Consider the following 25,935-nt stretch of genomic DNA (forward strand, 5'->3'; position numbering starts at 1 on the left):
TCAGTCGAACCAAATATCGAACATGTGAGCAAATGCAAATTTGTATGAAAGTGTCAATGATTGGATGGTAACTTGAAGAAACACTAGTTTGGAATGAACAAAAATGCAATTTAAGTTTCGAAACAAAGAAAGTCCGGCCAATATGTCCCCTCCCCCTCCCCCTGCACCGATCCTTGTCCCCTCCACTCATCAATTCCTGTCCCCCCCCCCACAACCTTCTCACTTCCCACCTCCGAACAAGTTTAATGATATTTTTTTAAGGAATGAACACTGGCAATTTTGTCAGTCTCTGTATTGCAAAACCGATTTTTTACCTTGTGGCTGAGCCATCTCATGCTTTATTCTGATTGCTCCAGGGCGAGTCAAATTCTGGACGATCGTTGTGAAGTTTGAAAATGAAAAACGATCCATCCTGAGTAAGCTAGAGGATTCCCCCCATCGAGTGGCATACAAGAAGTTTTCAAAGACGGCAATTCGATCTACTTTCTGTAAAGTGAAAGGATGAAATGTAGATTGATAAGTAAACTCTGATCAAGACCGTAGAAATGCTTGAAAATAACAAAAAGAGAAGGGGAGTGTTCAGCACTTTCTCTCGAGAGAACATCATTCCAATGCAAGTTTTTTTTCATGTCCCTCTTTTTCTCAACCCCCCCCATCCCCCCTCCCAGCAGCCTTCTCGTAATTTCCTTTCGCTAACAGTGTTTTCAAGGAATGAGTAAGGTGAGGTTTCCTTCACACAGTATGTACATGTCTGGGTTTTAGTGAAAACTTTTTTGGAAGTGGTCACAGGTCATTTCAGGTCACCAGAGGTCAAAGGTCATATTTGCTTGATATGTCAATTCATCCTCTTACACATGCCAACTCCAAATTGAGGAGGTGTGGATTGACTTCCTACTTGACGCATGGGTCTAACTCACTACTGAGTACAAGAAACCATACCGTTTTTTTTTGTGGAGTTCAAATGTCATTTGAGGTAAAACAGAGGTCAACGTCAGACAAGCCGGAATAATAAAGTTTGACGGTAACCGATGTACTTACAAATACACCTCTGGCTAGTATTTTACTTCTCGATCCGTCGTAGTCTACTTTCCCGATCTGTTCCAGAGAGGAGTCGTACCAGTACAGCTGTTTCAGAATAGGGTCCACTGCTATACTTCTGGGAGCAACCAGTTTGCCCGTTAAGATCGACTGCGGGTGCGAGCCATTCATGAACGCTTTCTGGATAGAGGGTTGCTGAATTTTGCCATCCAAACTTTGCCCGGCACTGGTGCAAAACATCAACCTGTGTGGAATGGGGAAACCGATTTTTAAAATTGTTGTTGGTCGAGAAAAAGATTTGAAGAAACTGAAAACTACGCGACACAACACCCCCGTCAAAAGTTGCATTCTACAACTCACCCGTTCTTTGGGTCGAGGGCTATCCCCATTGGTTTGGTAATCGAGGTATCCAGAATCGTTATACAGAGCTCCCCCGTGTTGCTACATACTATGATTTGATCCAGATTGTAAGCAAAATAAAAGTTTCCTGTGACCCAGTCAATCGCAAAGTCGTTGACACCTGTAACATAGAAATGAAAAGATAACAGACCCAAAAATTTGCAACTTGAAGCTTTTTCAAAATTATTCTCCTTTTAATTCCCAATTTAACCATTTAAATTTTTTTTTTTTAATACATGCACAACTAACAGATCATTACGTGAATTACGAAAAAGTCACAAAATATCAAGAATTAAGCCAAAAATATCTTGCAAAATCTAAGCGCCTAGTGCAGGGGGGGTGGAGCAGAAAAGGAATCTTTCTGGTCACTCGAGTATCTTCTTTCACTCCCACGACGAAAATGGATATTTTTACTTTATAACGGGATCGACGGGGTGAGCTACGATGTCCTAAAGTTAGAATGGGACGGAAGGGGGAGAGGAATCGATAATAAATACTGTCATAAAGACCAAAAAACTCACCTTTCAAATCGATATGGAGATTAATATTAGTTGAGTTCACATCGTCCATGTCGCTGCAGTTCAATTCGTGATCCCGGAGACCGTATGTGATCCAGCACACCTGTTGGGAAATCAGATAATACATGGTACTTCCTTCACCCTACCATTTGAAATAAACATAGTCATACTGATTGTTTCATAAACATTATATGACCACTGCAACAGAGGAAGGCAATCCTCAACAAAGCTCCCCGTTCCGGGGACGAGATGCCATTACCCAGGGGTGGACGATTGTTTTCATCGTTCTACTTTATTCCCTTTTGGGGGGGGTGTGGGGGAACACACTTGCAATCACATTCCAACCGACTCCCACCCCTCTCCCCATTGAGTCAACTCCCAGCTTGCTCTAAACCCTTCCACATCTCACATTCCCTCCTCCCATCATATCCCCCCCCCCCCCATCCTATGTCATTCCAAAGTCTTAGGCACAGCTGACGTCAAGATGGAAATTGCTTCAAACAAACATATTCCATACATTTAAATATATTTTTAAAGGTGTTGAATGTTGAAAACTCAAACTTGTGCAAGTACTGTCGAAGACTATTAAAGCTGCATTGCAAGCCTGTTTCATGACCGACACCTCGGCAATTATAAGCCTGATGTCCTACGTCATCCTTTGATACTACCATTGTTTCAGAATAGTATAATTAACTGATTCCATAAGTCACAGGCTGAGTAAAAGAAAAACATGTTTCTCTCAAGAATGGAAGGAGGAGGACCACTTTTCGGGGTTTTTTTTTTAAATTTCTAGAGCATCACTCAGTCTACTCAGAATGTAGGTGACATTTTTCCAAATATTCTTTGTGTTTTTTATTCTTTTGGACTTTGCCTAGTTTGAGTACAGTCCAAACGTATGGGGTAGTTCGGAGGTAATTCATTTCAAATCATGCTCAAAAGATTTCAAAAACTTATAAAACAACATTCTTTCCCCCTATTTTTTAAAGAAATCACGCCGGGTGGGGGGGGGTGAGAAACATGTTACTTTGTTATTTAGCCGCACAGGTACTCACCGTATTATTTCTAACATTTATATCCATCGTAACAACTCCTTCTACGGGAAGTAATGTTGCGACGTCGGTTGCTGTCGCGGATATTGTTGCACTCTGTATCGAGGTCAAGTTAGTATACACAAGAACACGGTCATCTTGGTATTCAAAAGAAAATAAACAAAAAAACATTTTAACATAAAGATATCAAATATGTAAAACAGTAGCAGTAACAAAACATTTTTCTTTGATATTGTTTCAAAACATTTTCACGATTAAATAAAGTAATACAAAAAAATAATCATGGATCCAGGCAGTAAAATGACAAACCAGTTATTGAGCAACAAGCTACTTTGTGTATCCAGGGGGGGGGGGGGTGTACCATGTGTAAATGCTATTCCAAGCCTGCCATTCATTCTATAGTTTCAAGATGAAAACAGACCTGGTGCTTTATAATGGCCATCGGGATGGGTGCCTTATACATCCGGGTACCCACTACGACACTATTGGAATTCCTACTTCTGAAAATTTCATACTGAAAACCAACCTGGAGCTTTGCAATGGCCATCGACGTCTTTCGTATATCCCTGATCACAAGAACAGGAGTAGCTTCCAACACTCTCTTCACATGACTGTTCACAGGCCCCCTCTTCACATTCCTTAATATCTAAAAAAAAAGAAAAAAAGGAAAGCAAGAATGACACCAATTCAAAAGAAATATTCCCCAAAAGTCAAAAGAGTTGATTTAAAAGATGAAAATGAACAATAAACTCCCCTTCAAACTTTTCACTACTGAATGTACCAGCACAGTCTTCAACTAAACTAGTAATTTTAATTCTCAAATGATTACCAAACCCACCTACTTCCTTTTCCCAAACTTCATTCCATCCTCCATTTCAAATCCCATTTGCCATCTCTATCTTATCCCTTACTCCTCTCATTTCTCCCAAATTACAATCCATCCTCCCTGTCACTCTCCCTCCTTCCAACATCTCATACAAGCTCCTCATCCAGTTTCTCTCCATCATCGGCCCCCTTCCTTCCTTCCTTCCTTCCTCCTTCCTTCCTCAAGTCACCCTCCCTCCTATCCTCTCCTTACAAATTTCCCTTTCTCCCAAATTATTGTCCTAACCCCTCCCCTCCCCCTGCCAAGTTACTTTCTTCTTCAAGACACATTCCTGCCACCCCTCCCACTCCCCTCCCTCCTTCCCTTCCTCATTTCCTGAAGTTCATTTCTTCTCAACCCTCTCCAACTTCTCTCCCTATTTCCCAAACTTTACCTCCCTCCTTACTCAAGTCACTCTCCCTCCTTCCTTTAGTCACTCACCTCCTCCATAACCCCCCCCCCCCCCATCTGAACTCCTCTCCCTCTTCCCCTAATTAACCTTCATCCATCCTTCAGATCTCTCTCCATCCTTCCTCTGCCTTCCATCCATCCCCCAACTCCACTTCCTCTTTCCCCCTCCTCCTTCTTTCCTCAAATCACTTCCCTCCAACGCCATGTTGTCTCACTCTCTCTCCTCTGCTTAAAACTCTCTCCTTCCCAAAGTTACTCTTCCTTCTTCTCCAAGTCCCTTCCTCAATCCTCTATAGCCCCCCCCCCCCCAGCTACTTCCCTCCAGTCACCCAACTAACCTTTGTCCTTCCCCATTTCTTACCAACCTTCCCCCATGCATCCTTCTGTTAATTCTCATTTAAACTCCCTCACACCATTGTTACCAGGTACTTAAGGATTCTAGACAAGCAGAAACTCTGACCCCTCCTCCTTTCAAAACACAAACATAATTTTCATTTAAGAAAAACATTTCATGGAAACATTAAATCCTAAGTGCACAGTGCTTTCACCTAAGAAACAGGTTCATGTGGTGCAGAACACATACCTTCACATTTATCAGTGTTCTCGTTTACTTGGAAGCCCTCTTCGCACCAACAGAATCCACCTCGTAGGGTATTTTTACAATTGGTACAATTTCTCTGGTGGCACATCTTCCTATCTTCGAAGGTACCCTCTGTCACAAAACAAGAAAATAATTTGTCTTCTATCAAAAATCTACAAGCAGCAAAGATAATCTTAAGTCTTGACATTTTGCCCCTTCCTCACTCCATCTGCATCCTGCCTCCCCCCCCCCCGCCCCTTTTCACCCAACCCATCAAATTTACTTTGGGAAGAAACTTTATGACAGGTATAGAGTAGAAACACTGCAGACGATACCACATGGTGGGACTTAAATCTTGACCTAACAGCCAGTGGCATAGCTAGGCCAGTGCTGCTGGAGGAAGAACAAAATCACATATCCACTTATCCTACGACAGTAGATTGGCAAAACAGCTAAACTTGCAGTCAGTGAACCAGGTGGGCCTCATGTAACTCTTTCGGGTTTAAGAGTGCCTTATCTAGGCATCTCTAGAGGTGCCAAATATATTTAAAAGTTGGCCACACGCAGACTGATTGCCGGTGGGTTTCACTGTTTTGCAAGAGAAGAAAAATTCCCCAAAATCCCAAAAAGGCACGGTAGAAGGAGAGCGCTTAGGTCGTGGGGAGACAGGTAGGCGAGGAGCGAAGTAAATACAAGCATTTGCATTTTTTCTTTCTTTTCGCCAATTGAGTTAAGAACATAACCACATTATAACACGGGTGACTATTGTCAGTCAAAAGAATCAGCAGGATTTCCGTAGCAGAGGTGAGTTCCTCTGTATATTTTTATCATCTGTATATATTATCATCTGTAAATTATCTGTATATCATCTGTATATTATTATCATGTATATTAATATCAGCCATTAATACTGGGCTGCTCCCATGAGCATGATATTCAGGAAAATGCCAGTTGGAACTTGATTTAAGATTCTTTTTAAGCACTTGCATTTGTTAGCAAGTCACTTAGGTCTGAAATAGTTAATAAACATCACCAAGGGGGAGGGGAGATTGGGGGGGGTGGTTGCTGCTTAGTAAAAAAGGTTAAAATTCAGGCCTAACAGTACTTAGCATTAGAAAGTTCTGCAACCTCATTTTGAGCCTCTAATCAAATTGAATATATCTAAAATTAAACCATTTTTATTCAGAAAGCAACTCTTTTGAGTATTTCTTTTAAGTTATTTCACTCACTGGCAAGTCAAGGAGTTATTTAAATTCCAACTGTTACTGTCTTCTCTGTTAACACAAAGAGAGGTTTATTCACGACAATGAACTAAAGCGCAACTACGAGTTTTACAACTTCACCTAATAATTTCATCCTAATGCGACCAACAAAGACATCTATGTAAAGTGAAAGCCATAGGGTGGCAATTACAAAATGGCCGCTCCATGGCATGACATGGTGGTTGAACCCTGATACATCGCGAAACGCAGGCAGATTTGTTGTAGATGTTTGCAGGAATTGCTCGTCGCAAAGATTTCTATGAAATAAGCTACAGCAGAAGACGGTTGGTTTCCCTTCTTTTTTTTTCTTGTTAAAGCAGCGAATAGCATTTGGAATGTCGTGTTTCCCCCCATGCAAAGATACATGAGTAAAAACTACGTTGTTAGACTGAGGTCTCCATATTATGTCGGAACAAATGGACATACCACATCCCGGAACTTTGTTAATTTTTTGCAAAACTTGTCAAAGGTTAACTTTTCGTACGACCGGCCGAGATGTCGAGTACCGAGGCCTAGCCTACTTTGCATAGAAGAATAGGGACACGCTACAAGACGATCTACGTTAGTTTTCAGACTGACCGTAATAGCATGCTACAGATTCGTCTAAATGGCCGATGACGTCGCAGTCATCGATGCCGTTGCAGATTTTACTTCCGTGGATGCACTGAGGAGTCGTCTTGGTATCACAGAGCCATTGGTTGGCTGGACACTGGTAGGGTTCACCTTTGGTATCTAGTTAAAATGGGCGGGGGGAGACAGAAAGTACAGAAAACATTTTATTCATCGTTTCAAATTATCTGTTGAAAGGATACATCCCGAGAGAGACAATATCAAAAATTAACAAAACGTGCTATTTTTTAAGTCATACATATCAAACAAAACCCTTTGGAATTGCCTCCCAGCCACCCCCCCCCCCTCCTTCTTCCTTGAAGCAAGTTTTATCTCTAGAACTTAAATAGAATTGATCTGAAAAACACAACAGTGAATCCCCAACACGTTTGAAGCTATCCACAATTATTAAATCATCCCTAACAAATTCAGATAGAGATACTATGAAAATGACTGTACAAACTTTACTGCTTTCCCTTTTGATGTCATATAATTAAGATGAAGTCAAACAAAGTATTATTATTATCATTATTATATTATTATTATTTTTTTAATTTCTAGCCTTCCTAGTTTAAAGTTTCCTTCTTTTTTTAATGTCAGGCTTTGAAACTTTTACATTTCTTTTTCATTTACTAACTGTCTTCTACTTTACTCTCCTTACCTTGGCAGTCGAGTTTCTCATCGGAGTTGTCCTCACAGTCTTGGACTCCATCACATTTCCAAGTCTCCGGAATACACACTTTGGAAGACAGACACTGGAATTCTTTGTTCCCGCATACTTTATCACCTGATGACAAGAATATGATACATTCAATTTATATACATATATACATACACACACGCATACATACAGGTGTGTATTACATTTAGACCGAGGACTCCATTGTTTTTTCCATTGTTCAAATCCACGTACCCTAACCTAAATCCATGTACCCTAACCTTAACAATACCCCATAACAATAGAATTCTTTCGAGGACGTGGTGATTCTTTAGAAATCACATCCGAGGACCTGGAATTCTTTTGTTCAAGTCCTCGGTCAGAATACAAAACAAGTGCACACACACATACATACAAAATATATACAAAATACAGACAAACATACATACAAACAATTGATATTATGAATATGACATTTATATTTTCATGCTTTGCTTTGACTAACTATATTACTTTTATGAATCTTATATTTGTACTTCTTTAATTAATAAATTAAGCACTCTGCGATATGTAAAGCGCTTTATGAATATTTGCCTTTCTATTCTCTGTTTTACTTTTGAAGTTGTATTGTACTAAAACAAATCAATTTGTAATTTAAAAAAAAAACACAATAAAGACTAGATACAGTATTTACTATTTACCACAGTACCCCCAAACTCCCTCCCTGGTTTGGGTATTTACAAGGGACGATACTTACCTGTCTCGCCTCTACTAGTGTATTGCACATTACCATATCCTTCCTGAGGTGGTGATGGGCCATGACCAGGAGGAGGGTCAAAGGGGGGGGGGAGGGGGGCAGTGCTAAATGTTACCAGTTATTAGGCTAGGGTAGATGGTAAGGTGCAATAGTACAGTTGAGACAGGTAAGAGAGGAACGCAATACATTAACATATTGTAGATATTTTGTCTTCACTGTTTTTTTTTTCGAAAGGAGATCTGTACTAGTCCAAAATTTGCAACATGTTAAAAATGTCTAAATTCTAAAAATAAAGACTCCAAGGCTATAGCCCTCTCACCTCCCCCAACCCCCCCCCCCCCCCCGCTCATTGTCAGTCATTGCCGATATGATATACGCCCAGTTGTTTTACAAAACGTACTGCATGCAGAGCTACTTGACAATTTTGTATTTTCTGAATCCTCAAAAAAAGAGACAACTGCCTCTGATTCTCCTTATTAATCCACCATAGACATCTATTAATGATGAAAAAGTATGTTTAATGAATACTCGTCAGTCTACCTTCATTTTCCTTTTCATTTATTTTTTTATGCCCCTCACAATCCACTTAAAACCTGACTTCTTGAAAAACATCCTTCTCAGTTTTTTGGAATGCATTCCGCTTTGCAGAAGAAGTGCAAGCCATTTCGATTTTACATCCGTGTATTACGTGATGATATGATACCCAAGAGAACAGCCATCTATTTCCAAACGACTAACACGATCTTTCTAGAGCTGTAAAAGTTCTTGCCAGCATTAAAACATTTATTTAAGTTTCGTACCACATGATCTTCCACTGATAGAGTCCCCTCGAGAATTTTGTTTTCCCCCGGACGTGACTTGGAAGTGAAACTAAAAGCTTGCATCAGTCGTCAAGGTCACCAACCTTTCCCAGCGAAATAAATGTTTAACTTAATTCATGGTATATATTCATGAAAGACACTTTCACTGTAGCTTCTTGTTCTATACTTCACTAATGAAGGTACTACAGACATGGAGAGTATAATATTGTTGGGGGTGGGGAGGGGTGGGGGAGGGGAGAGAAGGAGGTATATGAAGGATTTTAAAAGCGTTACTGATTTTCACAGTAGAATACTCATATTGGATATGTGTTGTGTGCATGGATATCTTAAACTACAGGTGGTTATTCTTGACATGGGGAATGATATTCCAGAGATAATTACAAACCGCATTCAGTGGAATGCTGCTTCTTTGACCAAAGGTACCCCATGTCAGAGGTAGGTTGCTGAAGGGACTGCAGCCTCCTACAGCCAGGCGTAGGACCTACTCTGTTGGTGCTCCAGTTTCACAGAATAGGCACTGCAGAAGGTAGGTGGATATAATGCCACTGTTTGATATCGATTCATCCTGGCTTAGCAGGAATTAGCAGCTGCTGGAGCATATCCATTAGATGTGGTGCCTTAGAAGTAATATGTGTACTGTCATCAGATAGGGTGATCAAATACAGCTATATATCTTTGCAACTTAGGCTGGGTTAGGTTCACTTGTCAGAGACCTTAAAATGTTGTTTTTACGAATGACATGGTACCGGAGCTTGCATTTCAGAATGGGGAATGAGCCATTAAGCTATATAATGTATATATGGAATCTATGACTTGTCCAGAAAGATCTAAATGTTTATAACCTCAACAAAATGAGAGTGAAATTACACTAAGTAAGGACATCTACCAAAACATGCCAAAAAAGCAAACTTGACTATTCATTCTACAATTTGCAGTACTTTAAGAATTAAGATAAACGTTTCTTAAAATATAAATAACCTTTCCGTAAGAATCTATCAAGTGATGACAATAACATCAGCTGATACTGTCTGTTAAAACTAACATTTCAGCCAATCTGCAACCTGTTTTGGCTGACTTTGAACAAAACTTTCCTCTCCCACTCCCCTTCCCCTCCCTCCACTCATCCCCTCTCCTTCTCTCCCTCCACCCCTTCCATCTCTTCCTATCTCTCTCTTTCTTTCATTATAATATCAATATCAATTATTGATAACATCATTGATCAACAAACAGTAGAAACAAACGATCGAACAAAACTTGGGGCTAATTTTGATTGATTTATATACATACCTTTTTACAAATAATCTACTTATGTTAATTGTCTGCCAGACATCTCATCTCATGTTAAATAATGTTTTGTTTTTGTTGAAAAAAACAACACCTGCTATGTACGGTACAAAGTCCTCAATTTTGCGTATGTGTGTGTGAGTTGTACTGCAAACAATCTTTGTCAAATCTGCATATGTAATAAACATGTAGTCAAAAATTTGGAAAAAGGTGTGAGATCTATATCTTTGCAGCTTAGTATTGTAGCTTTGTACTAGCTTGGATTGTACTGTAGGGTAATACACTACGGTATAGGGTATCAGACCAGCCAGACAGTGGCGGAGCGTCCATACAGTCAGGGGGGCGGATGCCCCCCTGACGGATTCAAATGGACTGCTGACGCCCTTTTCAGCTTTTTACCACTTTTAACTTATTCGCGATTTTGTACTTTTTTATTGCGCCCTTATCTACCTATTGACATTTGTCACATTTTGTTGGCGATGACACCTATTTATTCTTCGTTTATTTGCAAATTAGCAAGGCCAGGAAAGGGTCATTTCCGATCTAGGAAGTATCTTTACTCAAAAAATTTCTGTATGCTCCGCGCCAACCTGTGGTGGCGCTCCGCTTAGATAGTGTCGAAAGCGCCCCTACAGACCAATCTCGCCCCCCTTGACCAATACCCCTAGCTCCGCCACTGCGGCCAGAGTATTCGTGGGATCAGCCCATTTAAATGAATCACCACTGGTTACAGATTCATGTTGCCAACTGTTTCAATGTATTTTAAAAGTTGATTCCCTACACCCTTCCCTTAATCCTCTCTTTGTCCCTCCACTGTTTATCTCCTACCTCTCCTCTTCCCCTGTTGGTTTCTTTCTTTCTTCTCTCCATCCCTTGTCTACTAATCCCCTTACATCTATCTCTTTGTGTTCACCATGCTCATTAACCTGTCTGTATTCTGTGTGTGTTTTTGTCCCTTCTGTTACTGTAATTTGTCATTTAGCCTTTGAAGATCCTGCTAGGATCGAAACGTCAGGCCAACTTACTTTTACACATTCTATTACACAGGCTCTCTAGTGGATAAGCAGTTTGCCAACAGTTTTAGTTTATTTTTATTTTAAAAGTAGTGTTAAGCTTGATTATTTCTTTTCAATGGAAAAAAATTAAAAACGGTCAAGATATCACAGCATATTCTTCTATCGATCTGACAATTGAGGGGAACATATTTCAGGGCTGAAATTTAACCGCTGTTATATCGTGATCTACAATCACTGTGATCTTGATATGGAAAAAATTTTCGCTCAAAAACTAAGGGCGTAGCCTGAAATTACTGTCCGGATAATTATCAGTTTAAATATTATGGAATCCAAATAATAATAATTATAATCAGCAGTAACGTTAGCGGACTCTTAGGAGACCGCAAATGTGGGAAACTTAAATTTAACACTCACTGACTCATAAAACACAAACATTAATTAAAAAATTGTTTTAAGTTCTTGGGTTGATAAGTGGCTAGTTGATTTCGCTCAGGTTAGAATCGTCACCCAACGGACAATATTTTTCTCACTACTGACCAACTTCATTGAGCTCCTCCATTAGATGACATTGTCAATATCTTGAACATCCCGTATTCGTAGCCTTTAGCTTTTCAGTCATTGCTGCTCATGAATATTTAAACACCAATGTGTACTTAATGTGTTTAACTTTAGATTGGTGACTCCACAATAGGATGAAAATGCAGACAAACACAGAAATGGGGAATCTTTGGGGTGAAAACAAAACTGTAAAAGGAAACGACTGCAACAACGTACCGCAATTCTCTTCATCGCTGAAATCTTTACACTCTACCATGTGATCGCAATGCCAGATGGATGGCAGGCACTGAAAGCCATCGCTGCACGCATATTGCACACTGGGAAGACATAGAACTGCAAAGAAAGAAACAAAGAAAAACCAACTGGGTTAAAAGTGAACAAATACAGCATACATTCAGTTTCATTTTCATTTTCATTCAAAGAACTTTATTTCATTCACTTTTGATATATAAACAATATAATAATACACAGAACATTTTAAAGAAACAATTTGAAAGAGAAAGCCACTGAGTAGTGCCCACAAGAAGCTTGGAGTAGCTCGTACACGTGAACACCCCGTTACAAGATACAAATAAGTCTATGAGACGATACAACAAGAGAAGAGTGCAAAAACACAAAATCTAGTTGACATACATATGACTAATTTAGGCTCTCGTTAGGTGATATAGGATGCTTTCATGCCAGACCTGGGATCAGGAGATCGCCCTACCAGTGAACCATAACATGCTTCGATCTGGGGGCATTTACGCTATTGCTCGTACTCGGATCCTCCCAGGGCCTGGTGAGTGCTTAATAAGCGGAAGTGGCTCCAGAGTACTTCAATTTACACACCGGTTAGATGCAGTGCCACTGCACTGTGACGTTCCCGCAAGGAACTCAGAGGTTGCATAATGTAAAGTTAACCGATGATCTCAGGTCACACTTGATCTCAGAGCATTTCCACTAACAGCTTGATCTCGTGCTCAGGGTCTGATCCTCCCCCTTGTCGGGATCTATATCAGAGGATCAGCTCTAGATCTGATCTGCACTTACACTACAAACTTGATCTCGACTGATCATGAGCAGCTGGAGATCAGATCCGGATTTAGTGTAAAATCACCCATAAAACTGCATCAATAAACTACTTTATAATGGTTGGGTTGATTTTGTGACAACTACAGTGTATGACATGAAAGTTTAAAAGAGTTTCCTGTGACTTTTGGAATAACTTTCCAGACATTTATGGGTTGCTGAATGAGGGCAAGCCCAAATTTAAATGTCTCACTTGAAAAAGTCTGGGAAGAAATTTCAATGGATACTGTAATCTTGAGTGGTAGGTGATAGTATTTACGTTGTAGAATTTTCTGTACTGGAAAACCTCACAAAACAACAGAAGAAAAAAGAACAGCATTTGAGGAAAATGGAAATAAGGCCAACTGGAATCATGTTCTAAGATTTGGTTGGAAGAGGGTACTGACCCAAGGCAGGGAGGTGGGGGGGGGTGTTGAGTGTGGGTGCAGCGGAAAATGTTACCAATTGTTTTTGGGGGAAATTCAGATAGGATCATGGATGTACAGAGAGGAATGAGGGGCAAAACTTACTTGTCAAACTTTGCATAAAAGTGGCCCTTATTTCACTTTTTAGAAAAATAAATCTAATCAGAGAGAATACAAAGTTTAGTCAGTACATCAAGTATGATTCAATGGTATACATTAGTATGGAGAATCAAAGAAACCTTTAAGGGTCTACGCTCATTCTTTATGTCCGTATCAGGCGAGGAATGCTAAGGTCAATGTGAAGCTCTAAATCAAAACACATGGTAAGGCTCAAACCTTAACCTTAACCTTAATTCTCTCCGTGCCAGTAGTCGCATAAGGCTCAAAGAGCTGGAGTTAAAAGTGCGGGCCAAGACCTAATAAAGGTTGAGCTCAGCTAGCCCATCGTTCTGATTCAGATTCCTAACGTAAAATGAATGCTTTCCATATCAAAGGTTAACACTGGATCTACTGTACATAACTTTTGAATACAAGGGGAGAAAAAAAAGGGGAGTATAAAGCTTTTCGTCTACTCATTAAAGTCTGTTTATTGGTAAATGTATGAGTTAGGGGGCCTGGCTTTTTCACCCTATTACTGTAGGATCTTCTTCAAAAGGCAAACTGCAAACACAAGGTTGTATGAGTGAGTATGAGTGAGTATAAGTAAGTATGAATAAGTATGCCAATGTAGGATTCACACCATGTACTGTATGGTACGTCAGGTAAAACACCTTATAAATAGAGTTTATGCTTACTCTAAATTTATCTGGATTGAACAATAAATTGGATGGAGCTCTGAGTGGAACGCTGCACTCCAAAGCAAAAATTTTATCAAAGCAAACACAATCATATGACCAGGTTGAAACTGCCTGACTTAAAATCTGGTCAGTGACGATACACACAGCTTTAGCACTGTAGCTCATCAGCGGTGACCCGCCGGATCTAATGTGACCTCTCAATAAGCATATCTCAATAAGCATACAAAAACTATGTCAATGTATGCCATATGTACTTACACAAATATCTAAGGTGATTGCTACCTTTTATGTACAAACTGGGTACCGTATCCACTTTTTACTATTAAGCAAACACAACACTAGTATGCATGCCAACCCCCAAAAGAATTGGCCATATCATCATTTGAATCAGTTTTTGGATCTATAGTGCAAACACAATTTGCATATATTTTATCATCTCCCAAATAGTTGGATGAGAATTGCAATCTGGGAGCTAGACCTTGTGCCAACCAGTTTGAAAACACTGGCAGAGAATTGTAATCACATGACCCCGACTAGTTTTCTCGATATGATTCCCAGTTTTAATCACGAGCCATGCACTCTTGTCATTTTCTATGTAATATACCAAACATAATTATTTTAGAAAAAACATTAATTACAACATTTATGTGATTTGTTACATTTTCACTTCCGATGAAGGTTCTATCTGTTAGAAGCTGGAGATAAAACCTTCAATACTTCATTTTCTTAGTGTTTTTTTTTGGGGGGGGGGATGTGGTGGGTTGATATCAAGCTTGATGATCAGTACAACTATTTATTTAGCAGCTGGCCCCCTGATTATAAACTTTACTCCATAATTAAAAACACATACAGCTACCTAGTACAGTTACAGATTGGAAGTTGCAAAAACCAGTCAATAAATAACTCACACCGATTGATATGTCAAGCTCAAATAAAATCTCCATTGAAAGCAAACCCAGTAAAAACCTTTGCACAGCCTCTCCCAGCTTCTCCCTCTTTTAGCATTTCTGGCTGGATCAAAGCAATTTATCTTCTTTTCACGACTGAGGGATAGGCACCAAGGCAATGAAGGATTACTCAACAAAGCTTATGATCATTTCTTATTGTTAATGAAGCACTTTCAAGTAATACAGCTTTTCCATCAAAATGATCAAAACACCTTTCTTTCACACACTTTCAATATTTCACACGTACACCTTCAGCCTGGGGGTTAGATGTAAATTACACTTCATTTGCATTACCATTTTGAGACCCAAAGTAGGGGGGGGGACGGTTAAAATATTAGGAAAGAATTTAATTCAATGGGACTGAATGCTGAAGTTGAAAAATTATGCCCCAAACCGAAAATAAATCCCCCACTGCCCCTCTAAAAAAAATATATTTCAAGTTTCCTTAATGAGTCACCAAAATTGATCATCGAGATGCTTTTTCAAATAAAATGAATTTGACAATTGCAAAAACGTCTCATTATTTAAAACTTGCGTAGTTTGGATTTAAAATGGACAGCTCGAAGGTGATCGAGGTTTTTGCTTTGTTCAGAAATTCTTTGGTTTTCTCAATACATAAGTGGAAGTAGCAAACAAACATTCAAAACTGTCCTTGCTGTGAGCTAGGAATTAATGTCAGAGAATAGTTTCGACTTTATTATCAACAAAGGACTTAATTTTTTCTGCACTATAATATCTATGACGACTTCTTAACTTGTTGAATTTTAATTATATGCATCATGTGTCTAGATAAGGCCCATAGCCAGAGTAACTGATTTTTTTGGGGGGCAGGGGGAGGGGGAACACATCAGTGAAAGATGATCACTGTCCTGGGGGAGGGGTCTAAGGGGAGGGATGTCCCCCACTCATTGAGTTTTGCTTATCTCGGGGGGCTTAGATGCCAAATAATGCAATCTTTTCCATATTTACCCCTCCTATGTTTGTATGCCATTTTTCTGTTTGTATACAACCTTATCATTTTTTATTAAGTTAAAATTTTAAAAACAAACTGAAAAATTGGGGGCCCATTGTTCCCCCCCCCCCCCCTTGTCCCTCCATCCATGGGCTATGTGCCAGGTCTTAATCCAAATGAAATGTACAGTTTTAATTTCCCTCCTTTTGGCCAGAACACATTAAGGCAACTCTGCAACATATATGTTACTTCACTTGCAGTTTCGTTTCCATAAAGTGAAAGTTGACGGAAGGTTCATTTAATACACTCACTAGGGAAGTTGGTTGAAGCAATATATAAATAAACGACAACATAAAAGGGTGTTATAAAACTTTATGGAAAACCCTGAGATATATTGTAAACTGTCTAAACCTAACAACCAAAGACTGGTGATTATGCAATTTGTATTTGAAACATATGGAAAGGAAAACATGTAACCATGGCGAGGTTCTGATATTATTATTATTATTATCACTGCTACAGCTGGGCTACTGACAAAATCTAGAGAGATAATTTTGTTGGAAAGTTCTCTTAAGCAGGTTAAAGATCAGGTTTCGGAGGGGGAGGAGGGGATATAGGGTTGGAGGAGAGAGGAGGGGAGAGTAGGAGGAGAAGGGAGGAGGGAAGGAAGGAAGGGTGGGAGGGATGGGCTAGGAGTCAGACTAACGTTCAGTTGCCATCTTTGGCAGCACCAAATCTGGTGTTTGAAAATTACTGCTGAGAAAATTATTAGGTGACCATGCCCTCCTCATGAAGAGATGAAAGTGTCAAGGTAAAACAAATCTTCAAAAATAAAATAGAACATATTACCTAAATATTCAACCTTTTGCATATACCGTAGCAAGCAATAGAGATTATGTATTGTAAGTATTAAAGTATAAAATCAAACTGTATATTCCCGTTTCTTGTTTTATTTTGGACATCAGGATACATGCTACTTTAAAGCCAAGTTTTGGCACCAGACATAAATTTGAGGGCAAACAGATGGCAATCTTTAAAGATATGCAGCAAATCCTAAGGTAAGAGGGTCTTGATTGATGAACAAAATATTTTACCGTACTATGAATGTATAAACCGACAGCTGAGAGTAAAATGCTGCCAACCGAGATCCCCGCCAAACAAACAACATTGCTGCTTCGGTGAGAATAACCTCAGTCAGCAGTACAGTGGTGGCGACAAAAAAGCAGCTAGATAGTAAATTATTAAAGAGTATTAAAACAGTATATTATATAGAAAAATCTAGGAATGGGGAGGTGATTTATTAAAGGAGACCCAAACCCTCACAAACCCTCACCTAACCCAAATCAATCAATCAATCAATCGGTCAAGCAATTAACTGTAGAAGGGAACCTATATATGGTAAACTACATATAACATTTTGATAAATGTTTAACTAAATTCAGACAACGGTACATATGCAGCTAAGTTGCAAACTTACAGAATCTGGTCAGCATCTGGAATATTTTAACCATACAGTATAACTCTCCGGTAAGAAGATGCACATTATGTTTATGACTCCCCCACACCCACACCCACCCCCTACCGCCCCACCCCCAAAAAGGAGAAACCTCACAAAATTCGGCAAACTTAAAGATAAAATCACAATCTATCTATTGTGGTGTCAAGGAGCTTCAGAGTTAATCATTTACAGCTAGTGAGAGCAAAATACATTTAGAAAAATTTACAAATGTAGCTATACTTTGGGTTGATGGTACGTTGTGAAGATATAAAGAGGGATAAAATTTCAGACTAAGTACAAAAGTATGCAGGTATGCAGGTTTGTAAGTGGGTTTTAGTTCCACAATTCCAAGGACATGTCTCAATACAAACAACACCGCCACAACGCAAATTAATATATCCCACTGTTACGATGAACCAACACAGTTTTGTACAATATTATAAACATGGATTCTTTTATTTCTTTATTTTATTTGTTTATTTTTTTTTATATACTTTTTTTAGCTATTCAAACATGTATATTAAAGCTAGAAATACTTTTAATTCCAACAAACGTTAACACTTTTGAGGTTATATTCAAGTTATTTGCAAAATGGTTTCTATCAACTTAAGCCATTCAACATTAAAGTATAAACAAACAGCTGTACAAGATAGCTATTTTCTTATTTCTAATTTTTTTTCTTTTGGAAGGGTAAGGTGCGGGGGTATTATTATTATCATTATTATCACATTTGCGTTAAACTTTCCTTTACTTCTTCTGGGAGTATGTGATCTATTGGTTAAACCCACAAGAACTTTTATTCCACTTGAAACACTTCCTGTTCCTACTGTACTAAAGAGTTTGTTATGACACACATGTGACAAAAATTCTTGCTAACAATTTAACTGGAAATGAATGCTCTTTCTTTTGAAGTTGATCCACAACCAATTTCAAACATGGCCACAGCGGCCATAGTCAGCTTTATTAGGTTCCCGGAACAGAAACAGGATCCTCGTCACTCAAGTTCTCAAATGCGAATGAGGTGACAGTCTCGTGCGCGTTACGACTGCTTTAAATTGAGGATGGAAATCTTCCCAGGTGACAAACTTAACGGATGAAATCTTCACTCTGTGATGGACAGCAGGGGGATTCGTGTAAAGTGATCTCGAGAAATAAAGACTAAACCGAGCTGTGAAAAAGTCCTCCCACACCCTCTGTGAACATCAACAGGGGTTGTGCATTATTGACACAGTTTACTGCTAGGCTCAAGTGGCACAGAAGTATTTAGTGTGACACGCTGGTGTATATTATTACCCAGTGAGAGATGGGTGGCTAAGAACTAATGGGAGAGGATGTATGTAGCTGCTTCCTGATGCATAGTTGGCGCATCTTACAGACCCGACCTGAAGTTGACAATCCATTATTACATTTATCTGGATTTTTCAACATTTATTAGCTAAGCCATTCTTATTTTAAGCAGCCTGCCGCTCCTTGGTTTAACAGAACCACCATTGAAAACAAAAGCAGATATATTATGAAAACTGTGTAGTCTAAAACAGCAGGGTTTTTATGTTTCCATTGTCTATGACCACCATTTGTCCCAAAATTTTCTGAAATGTTGGACATTTGACAGGACGAATAACACTGTCATTATTATTTCATTCTTAATATATATAATGTAAACAGTGGAGATTTTAATCTTCCTCTGATGTTTGTCAATAGCCTTGCCCACTTATTGTAAACGGATTGTAAATTTTATCTGGACAAATAACATGGTTGTTTTGATTTGTAGTTCAAAGTTCACAGTTCATCTTCTACACAGTTGCTAATTTAGCTATCATTAGCTGGAACTCATTTGGCTATAATCTAGCCGAGTAGGGAAAGAAAATGAATGAAATCCAAAGCCAGAATTGTGCGAGTTATGGGAAATTTGGTCGGCAGCGTGAAGGGAAAACAATTTCATACAGTTTGGGGGTTTTATAGTGTCAAGTAGCATCAAAACAATTTCCAAACTCAACTCAACTCACTAAAAGGTGCATTTTGGACCACTCAGCAGTACATTGATCACTTTCATAGCTAAAACAGTACTGAGCAGGGAATTAATTTATCTGGTACCGCATCGCAAACTGCTCTGCAAAATGGGAAAACTACTATACTGCAAAGACCTATGCATATATATATATATATATGCAGGGATGTGCCCACGCTGGGTGGCACTGGGCGACCCCGCCCAGCACTAAAAATTACCGCCCAGCACTGTCTTAAAAATTGTGAATCCCGCTCAGCACTATTATCATCTAAAATCCCGACATTCGTAACATTTTATTCAACATAAATTGTGCCACATGTATCCTCGCCCCCCCCCCATTTGTCAAATTCACGTAAACACAGGTGCGGAGATATGGAGTAGACGTGGCTTTAATCTGTAGCATGCAGCATCACACTACACTAGCTCTGTATACAACTTCAAAAATAGACAAATGTCACCCTCCCCTTAGACCCCTCCCCCAGGATGGCGATCAGTATACCCAGCACTCAGGAAATCTTGGGCATATCCCTGTATATGTATACATATTGTACACAGGAACCAGTCTTTTGTAAAGGGAATGTTCAGAGCCTTCAGAACTGCTATGAAAAAATACGAGCACTACATTATTCCCTGCTGAGATAATAGGTGACTTAAAAATAAAATACGTTTTTTTTTTTTGGTTTTTTTTTTTGCAATTCTACAACCACAAGGGTACATGTACATGGTGTACGTACAACAAATACAAGCTGTGGTGTATTATTAAAAGTACACACCACACGTTCATGAGCAATTTACACCTTAGAGGTTAAAGAGCAGTCTAGAGCACAATCGTGACTTGCACGCTTCATTTAGTTGGACCTGCTGTGGTAATTGTTTGTCATAAGTTTTCCGAGCAGAAAAAATAAATTTGCAGTCTATTGGCAAAACCAGACAGATTTCCACTGAATAGAGGAAGAGAGTGTGTACACTGATAACTATAATGACACAGCCTTTACAAGTCAGTACAAATATCATGTAATTCTGCACCCAAACATTAAAGTTAACACCTTTCTGACATGCCATACTGTATTCATTCATGAAGTTAACCTACATTTCCATAGAGTTTACAATTAAAACTTGCTTAAGTTGATCCCAGGTAATATGCAGATACACATACTTACATACACCATTAGCATTCAAAGTGGGGGTGGGGGGTTACCACCCCTTCTCAGGGCAGAGGGACCAAACATTTGAGTCAAGATATTGCCGATATTTGTGGGAAAACATAAGATTACTATGAAAGTTGCAAAATTTAACATCATTTTTCCATCTTAAATATCATTATAATCATATTAAAAAAATTCCAAAGGGAGAGGGAGGAACCCCCTCCTCATTATAGACTCCCCATCCTCCCCCAATCTACAAAATCCATCACTGGTTAATCACCAAGATGATCCAGATGAAAACTGGGATCACCAAGCAAAAGAACTTTTGAATACCATCACCAGGGCTACAAATGATTTTTATTTCTTCAGCTGTCGTTAGATGGGAAACTAACTTTCTTCCATCAAAACAAAATTCCTTCCACATCATCTTTTATTCCTAAACTAGATTTAGTTTGTATGTCTGCTCTTTAGCGTGGGATGTCGGAATGGGGGTGGGGGAGGGTTGGGGAGGGTGGGGGAGGGGAGGGGAGGGAGGGGAGAAGTCAGAGGGGGTATACAGTATTGGTGTAGACAGAGGGGGTAGACAGTTGTGCTCCTTATCGTAGCTTGTCTGACTCATGACACTACTGTATGTGTCACCATGCTGTCACTTTGTAATCTGGTGAAGGACAAATACTATTAGCACCAGCAGCTGGGATGTGGGCATCAAAGCGAATGTATACACTGTATCATATAAACATATGTATACAAGTTCTTTTGGGATGCAATATATTCTGCCATGTCATGGTGCATTGTATAGTCTGGATCAGTATTGTCTGAATACCAAGGTAGAATTTATTATCTACAGTAAAATACACAACAGTCACCTATAGTACCGAAAGGAATGTCTCCCAGTTAAATATCTGTTAGTCAAAGCAAATTGTTTTTCGCATTTGCTCAGAAATTTGAAAAATTTACCAAGTAGAACCTTTGCAAGGTGATACATGTGCACAAGTGATCAAATAATAATCAATAAAAATCAGGCAGTTAGTTTTTTTACAACGCTTAAGCGACCACGAATGTGGGAGAGGCCCGTAAGGGTTCATGTCGGGTGGCTTACAATTCAACATTTTAACTCAAATTTGGAATCTTTTCAACTTAGATAGTCATGGGAAAACCATAGATTGCTCTTGAATGAAAAACCGACCTTTCTATGACCTGGCCGGGGAACGAACCCGGAACCTCCCGATTGCTAAGCCTCATTGCTTCAAATGCCACCACCTTTACCCACTCGGCCACAGCATAATTTGAGCTTGATAATTTCAGCTTGATGATTCTCACCAAAAGAAGATACATAGGGAAGTAATATACGCAATTCGATTTTATTCGTTATTACCCTGATGTTTTCATATCAAGCAAAAATCTTGTACTTACTGTAAAACACACGTTGCTTACTGGCAAATTTTTAATTACTCCCGATTGTTACTTCGATAACAACTGACTAGTTAAGTTTATGCAAAATTAACATATATTAATATATATATTGCTTATTGGTGTACAGACAGCTCGACCCTTTGTCGAAACACAGAGTTAACAAATGACACAGGTAACAATTAAGCTTGCAGCCTACAGGCAGGACTCCCCAAACTATATGGATCATGGCCCAAAAACGGATCCCCGTGCAAACTTTTACTGTACAGTGTGTAGCGGAAAACAGAACATTTGATCCGTTCCCAACAGCATCAGATATTATGAGGTGTGTGTGCTCTTTGTTTACTAACTTTCAATGTGAAATCAATTGCAATCGAATAAGTCAACTCAAACATCGATCATCTGTGAATACTGTATGTATTGGGGTTGATTCCATGGGCCTTAGAAATTTATGGTTCTCAGCTATTTTAAATCTGGGGATATCGCAACATGGGTGGGTCAACAAGGAAAAGGGCCTCTACACTGGCACAAAAATTTCATAATTGACTGCTAACGTAATTGGTTGACTTTTGTAGATCTTCAAACTTTACTTGATAGGATTTACCTTCAGGGAATAAGTTATAGTGCTCAAAATTTGTGTAGCAATTTTAAAAGGCTCTGAACTGTATCACGTATAAAAGACTACAGTTACTGTGTACAAAACCAGCTATACAACTATATATGTATATATATATATATATATATATATATATGTATATATATATATATATATATATATATACATGTTGATACTAGATGAGACTAGTGGAACACTAGTAGTTGTAACTCGGAGTTTCACGCTTTATAGCGATCTTCAGACAACTCCATGGACATAGAGCACTCTGCGCCAAGATAGACGCCAACCTACTCTATATATATATACATATATATATATACATATATATATATATATATATATATATACATATATATATATATATATATATATATATATATATATATATATATATATATATATATATATATATATATATATTCAGGACATTTGTAAAGCAATGTTCCCATTTTCCAAAGCATTCCAAAGATATCCCGACCTTGATACTGTGCTGTACAGTTCACTTTCATATATGATAAAGCAAAAATTACAATATTAAAATTAGCAAAACTTTTCTCAATAATACATGTACCATAGGCAATCACAGCAAGTACTTTGTTCTCGACTTGATTCGAAAAATTTTGACAACAAAACACTTCTTCATTAACCTCATCTCGCAAGGTGAATTCTGGTGGATGAAATTCCAGCCAGAAAACGTGTCATATAAGCAATGATATGGTAGATTTGGAAGGAAGAGGATAGTGACCTCAAGAGGAGGTCATTGGGGAATAGCTGTGCAAGTGTGTTACCAGTTATTATGAGCTAGGTAGATGAAGTGCATCTGTATAGGAGACGGATAAGAGCGGAATGAAGGGAATTATTAATTGCATGAAAAACAGGCAAAAGAAAATTTTAGACACTGCTTTAAATCCTGGTACTACAATTAACGGAAAAACACATATTTACACACCATATAATACAGTATTTAATGATGGCTTTAACGAGGGACAGATGCAAGGTTGTACCATCATAAATACCAGAAATTCTAACCTACTGCTGCACACTGGATAACAAATTAAATATTTATACCTTATCAGTATAGCCATGTACTTTTATCCCTTTCGACTTTAATTTCATATACCGATTTCTTAAGCGATCCAGAAATTTAATTTATTTCTGAGAAACTGATTTGGAGTTCTTGGCTCAAAAAAAAACAAAAAAAATGTTTTTTATTTTTTATTCCCTAAAGTACCACAAAGTTTGTGTGTTCAGTTCTTACAGATTGTGAAAAAAAAAACTTGTCAAATTAAATTGAAAAAAATGGCACAAAAACTTTGACAAGAACAATTCTTCATTTGCACAGAACTAAAATTAGTATAATGAAGTACAAACAAAGAAAAGAAATTGTGCTAGTCGATACTTTCAAATTCAACTTTTCAACCTTTGAAAGCCTTCACTTTCGTTTGACACACTCACTGATATATCCATTTCATATCATCGATTGAAATGAAAGGTTTTCAAAACGTTATTGAAATTCTTGTTACATTCAATCAATATTAATTTTTTAGCATGAATGAGTTTGATTTGATGACTATTAGGCAAATGTGTCAAAAGGGAGGCTGCAACAGCTGCAAAATCCTGCTTAGCTTAGTACGAATCAATATCAAACAATAGGGATTATCTCTGCTGACCTGCAGTGGCTATTGTGTGAATATGTGGAACACAATAGAGTACATGCCCTGTGCAGCCTGGCTTCAGGAGGCTGCAGCCCCTTTCAGCATCCTCCTTTTGACATATTTTAGTACCAGCGACTAATGCGTTGAAGATGACATTGCTTTGCGTTGAAGTTGAAGCTGCGTTGCGTTGCGTTGAAGCTGACGTGGAGATGAACTTTCGAGTTAGAGTGCGTTAGCTGTATGGAGACCATATGTCAAAGGCTGAAAGCTGAGGGGACTGCAGACGTAATCCCGATTGTCTGATATCAATTCATCTTAGCTGAGTAGCAATTTTGCAGAGCTGCTGCAGCTTTTCTATTTATATCCCTCCCTTTTAAGCATCTTTGGCAATACATTATAATCACGACCTAAGTGATACCCGACGCTACGATCAGTTTCTTATTTTCACAAAATCATGTACCTTTTTAGGGGGGCCTAAATTACCTCATTTGCATCTAGATCAAGCGAAATGAAAATTTCAAACAAAAACATTGGGTGTTCTGTGTTTGTCTACAAAAGGGTCAAAACTAAGCATTAATCCAAAACTCAGTACAGTCTTGGATAATGGATTCAACTGCCTGGGAAGCGATCCCAAGGTGTAAGTGGGCGGTGCCAGGGGAGTGAGGGCGCAGTGCTAAAACCTTCCAATGTGTAGTTAGGTAGATGGGAAAGTTCAGATGTGGAGTGGGAGACAGGTAAGAGAGGAACAAAGTAAATTCAATGACTCCAGTGTAGTTGCTATAAAATGTCTTCTTCAAAACGGCTCGCCCTGCTGCGGAAACTTTATTTGAGAGAGAAGCAGAAATCCGAAGTGGTGAAGTCTGCAATAGACATTAATGTAACGATCGCGTAAAGCATGACCCAGCATAGCTTAATGTACGGCTACGAACGAAAAATATCAATACCTTTGACTGCGCGTACATATTATTCTAAGTTTTGCTTTGACAGTTCTACTGTTTTTGTTTGTTGGTCTTTTCATTTCCTTGATCTCAAGCTGAGGGTCAAAATTTGAGCCAAAACAAATATTACATCATATTACATCATTACCATTGCTCGATTACATACTTCACAATAGTACCTGTACCATGATGAGAAAAATTAAATTGAATGAGGCTTTAAACTCACGGATACAATGCACACATAAAAGAGCTAGTACCTGCATATGTAACTAAGTACTGGTACAGTTTACAAAGTTCTGTTGGGCACATGTTTCTAAACATGAAGGTTACCTATAGGTCAGTTCACCATTTTCTTTTTTGGGTAAATTTTATCCAGGGTCATAGAGATCTCTTACCTGACATGTTTTACTGACAGGAATGCAGGTATGTTAGGCAAAGGTATAACATCAGGAATGACATTAATGAGAACTACTGTCTGTCTTCACCTCTCCATGAGACTTTGTCTTTCACCCCAGCCATATTAGATATGTTTGAATAAAAATCCTGGTATTTAGAACAATATTATCATACATGCCAAATCTGACAACACACGTACATGTCATTCCTGTTCCAAAAGCAGCAATGTGATGGAATTCATCACTTGGCCTAGATTGTAGCAACCATGCTGCA

At 38.7% G+C, this 25,935-nt stretch overlaps 2 protein-coding genes across 6 annotated transcripts in view; one reads left to right on the plus strand and one right to left on the minus strand.

Annotated features, from left to right (window-relative positions):
• Nucleotides 1-25,935, minus strand: part of LOC139965086 (prolow-density lipoprotein receptor-related protein 1-like) — a 120,468-nt gene that overhangs the window by 75,401 nt on the left and 19,132 nt on the right. For all 3 annotated transcript variants that reach the window (XM_071967293.1, XM_071967292.1, XM_071967291.1), the window contains exons 2-11: nt 12,042-12,158; nt 7,393-7,518; nt 6,702-6,854; nt 4,864-4,992; nt 3,531-3,650; nt 3,008-3,141; nt 1,959-2,058; nt 1,399-1,558; nt 1,039-1,282; nt 315-486 (exon numbers count right to left, since the gene is read on the minus strand). In XM_071967293.1, coding sequence (XP_071823394.1) covers nt 315-486; nt 1,039-1,282; nt 1,399-1,558; nt 1,959-2,058; nt 3,008-3,141; nt 3,531-3,650; nt 4,864-4,992; nt 6,702-6,854; nt 7,393-7,518; nt 12,042-12,158 — 1,455 coding nt within the window. The remainder of the gene's footprint in view (nt 1-314; nt 487-1,038; nt 1,283-1,398; nt 1,559-1,958; nt 2,059-3,007; nt 3,142-3,530; nt 3,651-4,863; nt 4,993-6,701; nt 6,855-7,392; nt 7,519-12,041; nt 12,159-25,935) is intronic.
• LOC139965087 (uncharacterized) overlaps nt 8,503-25,935 on the plus strand; it is a 45,143-nt gene continuing 27,710 nt past the window's right edge. For all 3 annotated transcript variants that reach the window (XM_071967302.1, XM_071967307.1, XM_071967309.1), the window contains exon 1: nt 8,503-9,493. The gene's annotated coding sequence lies outside the window, so the exon portion shown is untranslated. The remainder of the gene's footprint in view (nt 9,494-25,935) is intronic.

The sequence above is a fragment of the Apostichopus japonicus genome, chromosome 23 (genome assembly GCF_037975245.1).
Source record: "Apostichopus japonicus isolate 1M-3 chromosome 23, ASM3797524v1, whole genome shotgun sequence".
Lineage (NCBI taxonomy): Eukaryota > Metazoa > Echinodermata > Holothuroidea > Aspidochirotida > Stichopodidae > Apostichopus > Apostichopus japonicus.